The 7,500-nt window shown below is 36.3% G+C and overlaps 1 protein-coding gene across 2 annotated transcripts in view; it reads left to right on the top strand.

Annotated features, from left to right (window-relative positions):
• The window catches only part of csmd3a (CUB and Sushi multiple domains 3a), a 331,891-nt gene that overhangs the window by 134,266 nt on the left and 190,125 nt on the right, over positions 1–7,500 (top strand). For both annotated transcript variants that reach the window (XM_079894353.1, XM_079894352.1), the window contains exons 21-23: positions 241–429; positions 2,616–2,785; positions 2,881–3,037. In XM_079894353.1, coding sequence (XP_079750479.1) covers positions 241–429; positions 2,616–2,785; positions 2,881–3,037 — 516 coding nt within the window. The remainder of the gene's footprint in view (positions 1–240; positions 430–2,615; positions 2,786–2,880; positions 3,038–7,500) is intronic.

The following is a 7,500-nucleotide window of genomic DNA, read 5'->3' as shown; positions in this document are numbered from 1 at the left end:
GTATCAGAGTCAGTGTTTCTGAACTCCCTGAAACGCCTCCGTTGAGTTTCTTCCAGGAATGAACATGTAGCAATAAGTAATCGCAATAGCACCTAGCGTTTACATGAATTATGTCACATCCTACATACAGGATTACAATATTTAGCACCTTTTTTAGCTCACAGTGAAGTTCAGCCTGTCTAACGTAATGAGGCCAACGGAGAAAGTTTTCTGCTAAACTTTTTGCCTGCTGTTGTTCAGAATATGATCTGGAGCCGTGCGAGGACCCTGGCGTGCCGGTGTTTGGCAGGCACAGCGGCGGCAGCTTCGGCGTCGGCGCCAGCGTGGCGTTCTCGTGTGAGCCAGGCTATCGTCTGCAGGGCGCTGGAGAGATCGCGTGTCTGGGTGGCGGGCGGCGTGTGTGGAGTGCACCTCTGCCAAGGTGTGTGGGTACGTGCCGCTCTCATTCGCTTCCACGTCCAGAGGTTCACTGGTCTTCATGGTTGCTTTCCAGTTCAGTGGCGTTCTGAATGAGGTCTCTTTAAAAGACTACGCGTCTGCGCACATATATATATTCAAATGCACATACCTATAGACTAAACACGTAATATGCATGTGTACGCCGCCACCGTTTTTGAAGTTTGAAGATAAGGTTTTTCAAAAATGTTCAATACTTGCACTTTGGAAGCTGTTTCAAAGTTTGCGTTCTCGAGCTCCAAACGCTATTGTCGTGCAAATGAACGGCCAGAACACATTAAAAGTTTCTGTTTTGTATTAGAACGGTGTCGTGTTAGCGGCCCCTAAGTTAATAACTAATGATCTAATGAACAGAAGTGAATCAATCAAAACTAACTTTAGCTGGACAATAACTTTATTCTAGATCTGCTGTAAAGCCTAAACACTCTCTGTTACTGTAATCTCCTGTTATCACTGTAAATCTGCTGTGAAACAATATATATTGTTAAAAGCGCTGTATAAATTAAGGTGACTTGACTTGAATGAAATTCTAGTGTACTACTCACAGCATACTGCACAGTATACTACTTATTATACAATGACAAAAATATGGTGTAGGATTTACTTTCACAAATAATTACAAAGAAGCAGCAAAGTGAAATTTTGATATGGAAAGACTTAACATCGCTTTACTTCGATAGTTCACTTCAGACATTCTACTAACTATAAGTAACTTTGCACCTACATGTCAACTAGCTCTCAGTAGAGTATTAGTAGACTGTAGGTTAGAGTTCGGGTTAGTAGAATATGTTGTGTAAAGTGGACCATCGGAATGAAGTGTTGCATATATTTATTTACAACTTACAACTTATAATAAGGGTACTTATAGACTATTGGTGCGTTCAAGTCCTCCCGGGAAGTTCGCACTTACGAGGTGGGAAGTCGTGTTTACGACGGAGTCTCTTTCGTCGGAGTAAGATGGAGGTGTACTTTCTCTTAATTAATTACACAAAAATAGAGCAAGTTTCTTAAACTCTAATTCTAGAAAAGGAAGACCAAAGAAATGTGCATCAGGTGTGCTTTGGTTTTTTATGTTTTTAATTAGCCTAATTTATGAAGCCACTGCAAACTTTATCGTAACATATTACAGTGTTATATTATAATGCCATCATATTCTGTGCAGGTAATTAGCTTACTTCGCTGTAAAAAGAAAAGTCTAGCAATATCACTGCTAAATACCTTTCAGTATTGTGGTATCCGGCGTGTTTCTCAGTCACACGCCTACAACTCGTAAAGATCGGGGCTTAGAGAAAATCCAGAGCTTCCCACTCGTATTTATGACATTGTGGTGGCGTTCATGTGCGTTCAACTCGTAAATACGATCTATACGAGATGACTTGAACACAACATATAAACTTGCTTGTTGTTGCTAACATAGTGCACTTGAAAAATTTAGTTTGGAAGATATTTTCACTCAGAAATGGCTAGTAAATGTCACAATTAATTTTACGGCAAGCAACACACTGAAAGACTGAAATAGTATTTATTTGTAAAATGTACCCCAATATTTTTTTATAATTATTATTTACAACTTCGTAATATATATATATATTTTTTACATTGTACCTATTATATACTATATACTAGTTTATAAGGTAGTGCATTGAATTTTGTTTTTATTTTTTTATTAATTCTAAAGACAAGGCAAGTTAAAAATGAAATTTTGAAGTGGCCAAACTTTACAACTTTTACAGTATACTTGAAGTATGCAGTATTCATCAAGCATTTCAAATTATATTGTCCTAATTGCTATCACATGCAAATATGTTTCAAGTTTAATTCAGTGATTGGCATCTTTTTTTTTGTGCATTTTTTGAATCCAGTTTTGATGGTCAATTTCTGACCTTTTGGGAGTCTAAAAAAAAAACGAGTCAAGGAACTTTGTATGATTTTCTTTTTCATTTGAGTGCACTGTAAATGGACGAGCGCATTGCATCGTGCGATACAAGACTGACTGGAATGCAACCAATGAGTGACAAAATATGTTTTTCAAGATATATTGATTGTTTTGATGGCGTATGTTCTCTTTCTATATACCTCGCTTTCTGTTTACTTCCCCAAATTGACACTTTTCACATGTTGCTGTTCCACTGTGTCACTACGGTTCCCATTGCCCACAGCTGAATGCGGCTCAACCGTTTCCAAGAACTCCGGCGTCCTGTTGTCCCCAAACTATCCCCGCAATTACGAGAACAACCACGAGTGCATCTACAACATTCAAGTACAGGGGGGGAAAGGAATCAACATCTCAGCGAACATCTTTCATCTGGCTCAAGGTGATGTCCTCAAGGTAAATCAACACATGTTCTTTTGATACTGAAAAGTAATCATAAAGTTATTTTCTTCATAAAGTATTGCACTGACTCCTCTGGCCTCCTTTCCCAGGTATATGACGGTCCGGACAGCAGCGCAGAGCTTCTGGGAAGTTTCTCGGGCTCCTCTATGTTGGGTCGGCCGTTGACCAGCACGTCCAATCACCTGTGGCTCGAGTTTTACTCTGATCAAGACGACACGGCCGAGGGATTTAAGCTGGTTTACACCAGTAAGCTTCCTCTTACTCTTCCTCTTCCTCTTCCTCTCTTACTCATACTCATACTCATTCTCTCTTACTCTTCCTCTTCCTCCTACTCATACTCTTACTCGTCCTCTCTTACTCATACTCATACTCTTACTCGTCCTCTCTTACTCTTACTCATACTCTTACTCGTCCTCTCTTACTCTTACTCATACTCGTACTCTTACTCTTACTCTTCCTCTCTTACTCATACTCTTACTCATACTCTTCCTCTCTTACTCATACTCTTACTCATACTCTTACTCTTCCTCTCTTACTCATACTCTTACTCTTCCTCTCTTACTCATACTCTTACTCTTACTCTTACTCTTCCTCTCTTACTCATACTCTTACTCATACTCTTACTCTTCCTCTCTTACTCATACTCATACTCTTACTCTTCCTCTCTTACTCATACTCTTACTCTTACTCTTACTCTCTTACTCATACTCTTCCTCTCATACTCATACTCATACTCTTACTCTTCCTCTCTTACTCATACTCTTACTCTTCCTCTCTTACTCTTCGTCTTCCTCTCTTACTCTTACTCATACTCTTACTCATACTCTTACTCTTCCTCTCTTACTCTTCGTCTTCCTCTCTTACTCTTACTCATACTCTTACTCATACTCTTACTCTTACTCTTCCTCTTCCTCTCTTCCTCATACTCTTCCTCTCTTCCTCTCCCTCTTCCTCTCTTCCTCATATCATACTCTTACTCTCTTACTCATACTCATACTCATACTCTTACTCTTCCTCTCTTACTCATACTCTTACTCATACTCTTACTCTTACTCTTACTCTTCCTCTCTTCCTCTTCCTCTCTTACTCATACTCTTCCTCTTCCTCTCTTACTCATACTCTTACTCTTCCTCTCTTACTCATACTCTTACTCTTCCTCTCTTACTCATACTCTATCTAACCTGCCAAAAAACTATTTATTCATTGTTATCCACTTTATATTTCATCTATAAAAGCATTGTGAACTTTTCTAAATGTGCGTTTGGTCATCTGCATGAGGAGAGTCTCTGCATGACTGGCAGATTAATGTGCTGAATTTCTCTCCGATACGGTAGGAAATGAAATAAAATTGAATGTGGAGGATTTTAACTGTGACGAGATGATTGACAGGGCAGTTTAAACGCTGACAGGAACACGTAACTAAGAGAAGAGCGTCCATTAAAGATGCAGTTATGAAGAAGTAGTTTGTCTGCTACACACTCAAAAGTATTTACTCATTCTTCACAGAAGCTCTAAACACATTTAGGGCGTAGTACAAGTAGGCGAATATGGATGCAGCATTCATCAGTTTGGCCTAAAACACTGTATTTGTGGTCATGCATTTGAAATGTTGACTACGAACACAGAGGTTTTTCAGCTTTCTCCATACTTATGATTCTTTGCAACAATCTCGATCCTTCACTCTTTGAACTCTGCTTCTGGAACAATAAAAGTCAACAACATTATGACTAAAAGTTTGCTTAACAGTATTTCCTACTAAAGCAAGGTGGTATTTCACTCTGGTCATGCTTAGCCAATAAGAGCAAAGTGGGCGTGGCCTTGGGTGACATTATGCCCAGTGCATTATGGGTGTTGAAGTTTTCTTACCTATTTGGCCAAAAGGAAGACGACAGCCTTTTTCTCTGTTTTCTCTAGTCAAGTAGCACCGATTTCAGAAATGTTTTCGCCTTTCTTCTGTACAGGCAGACAAGTTTTATTGAAAGCCTATTTTGCCAGCGGTGAAGTACATCTTTATTTCCACACTACGTGTAGAAACTCACACACACTAGAAGTTGCATGAAATGCACTGGCAGTTTTAGTCTGTCTCGAAAGCTTCTTGTTTTCCTACCCAAAATTGAATATAAAGTGAACCCGCATTCATGAAGCACAGACTTCTGAGTTCATTTGGGATGTTCAAATTCTTGTGAGGAAAAACAAAAGTGAGAAACATCAACAGTGTTTCACTGATATTTCATATCTGATGCTTTGATGATAAATAAATTCATCCCTACCAAGGCTGCAAATGACTATTTTTATCAGTAATTCCATCTGGATTTCACAAAATTGCAATAACAAAGGCCTTTCTCACACATATTTACTGATTATTATATTATATTATTATCATTATAGTCCAAAATGAACACCAGCCAAGTGTCTAATATGAGCACAATTGACTTTGGTGAGGAAATAAATTGTCACTGTATGCTCCTCATTTGTTGGCCACTGTCTGTTTTAGGATAATCTGACTCTCAGGAGTGACTGAAATCACATACAAACTGTCTGCAAAAGAAAAAATCAAATGATGATGGATGCCGTTTTGCTGTATATTGGCAAAGAATATATATTTTAATAAATAATGCATGATACAGTTTAATGGGCAAGGGTGGTATAAGTTCATTTTGGACGCTTACGGATACGAATGAAATCTCCCGCTCCCTCTCAATCTATAAAACTACCTCTCACGAATATATTAGCTCAATTAATTTTAATTTCTGGATTAATATCTTCATTTCATTGTCAGCTTGAACTGTATGATTGTTCTCAGCACACACACATACACACACACACACCGTTTATTGCTTTTGTAATGAAAACCGTTGAATTAGCGGCATCATATGCATGGATTATTAGTGCGATGGAGACTCTTAATTTTCTTTGTTCGAAATTATAGGTCTGTCTTTTCTCATGAGAAGTTTGTAATTTGTCTTCCTCACAGTGCTGTATTATTTGATATATTAATCATAAAGCGGGATTATAGCGTGAGGAAAACAGGGTTAACGCAGTTGTTCTTCAGATGCACTCGCTCATTCACTGCGAGAAACACTGACAGCTTTTGCTCTGAGCGTCTCGTTTGTCAGACACTGATAATGTGTTCACACTTACATCCCATGCATCTGGATTTTGACCTTAGCTGTGCCGAAGAGAAGGGGGAGACAGTGAGGGAACTATTTGAAAGAAATAGCTCTCCCAAAAAAAAAAAAAAAAAAAAAAAAAAATGTTCATGGCATTTCCATATTAATTATATTATATTATATTATATTATATTATATTATATTATATTATATTATATTATATTATATTATATTATATTGTTATATTATATTGTTATATTATATTGTTATATTATATTATATTATGTTGTATTGTATTATATTATATTATATTGTTATATTATATTATATTATATTATATAATATTGTTATATTATATTGTTATATTAAATTATATTATATTATATTATATTATTATGTAACAAGCAGCATCAAAATAATTTCAAATATTAAATATTATACAACAACTTAACATTTAAACGAATAGTTCACCCAAAAATTCTGCCATAATTTCGTATTTTATTTTATTTATTTATTTATTTATTTATTTATATAGTAAAATGTATTTTATAATAAATGACAGCATCAAAATAATTTCGAATATAAAATATTATAGAACAGTTTATTATATAAATTAATAGTTCACCTAAAAAATAAATATTCTCCCATAATTTAGTCTCATGATGCGATTTCTCTTTGTTATGTTACATTATGTTACTTTACATTATGGTACGTTATGTGTATTTCCAGTAACAAGCACTATCAAAGACTTTCACACATTCATTATTCTATAATGTTTTAAATGTTTTATAATATATAATGTGTAATAAAAAATGTAAAATTGGACTAGTTTTAGGAATTGGTTGTTGAATTACACTAGTAATTCGGCATTTCGTGTAACATTTCCGGTATTTTACGCATTAAATATTAGGAAATATAAATTACATATTTTGATGCTGCTCGTTCCTGGGACTTGGGTGCCTCCCCCATCTATATAGCCCCGCCCCCAAACTCACGCCATTGGTCAAACCAGTGTTGCTTATGACTTTCATAAATCTGCAGTATTCTTGTGTTCATGTACACATGTAGTCAAAAGTACTGTATCAATAACATGATATTTCCATGATTAATTCTGTTAGCATTGCCTTATTTGAAGAGTTTTCACACAACACCAGAGTTTAAAGCTGATTAAATCTGCTATATCCACAAACTCTCTAAACATCCTCTGTAATTTCTTCATCTAGCGTGTTAATTAACAGACACAGTGTTGCTCGTCTGATCATCTCGCAGCATTATAAGGCTGTATGTTCACATAAATGTGAATATTATTATTATGGCTGTGGGTTTATTTCTTTGTTTTACGTTGCATTATGGAAACTCGAAGCGATATTCATAACGTCGCTCCGCTGGGACGGTGTAAACGCTGGCGGGCGCGGAGTGTGTTTCTTTCACCCACACCTATTTCAATGAATTAATTAACTGTATCATTCTCTCGTTAAGATCTGATTAGGATTAAACGGTCGGGATGATATTATTGGTGCTCCTGTTCTCTGTAATGGAATATGACACATTAAAAACACAGGGAATTGTGTTTGCTCGTAAAATGCAATTGTACATTTG

This window comes from Squalius cephalus (genome assembly GCF_949319135.1).
Source record: "Squalius cephalus genome assembly, chromosome: 15".
Lineage (NCBI taxonomy): Eukaryota > Metazoa > Chordata > Actinopteri > Cypriniformes > Leuciscidae > Squalius > Squalius cephalus.
This window is presented reverse-complemented; position numbering and strand designations above follow the sequence as displayed.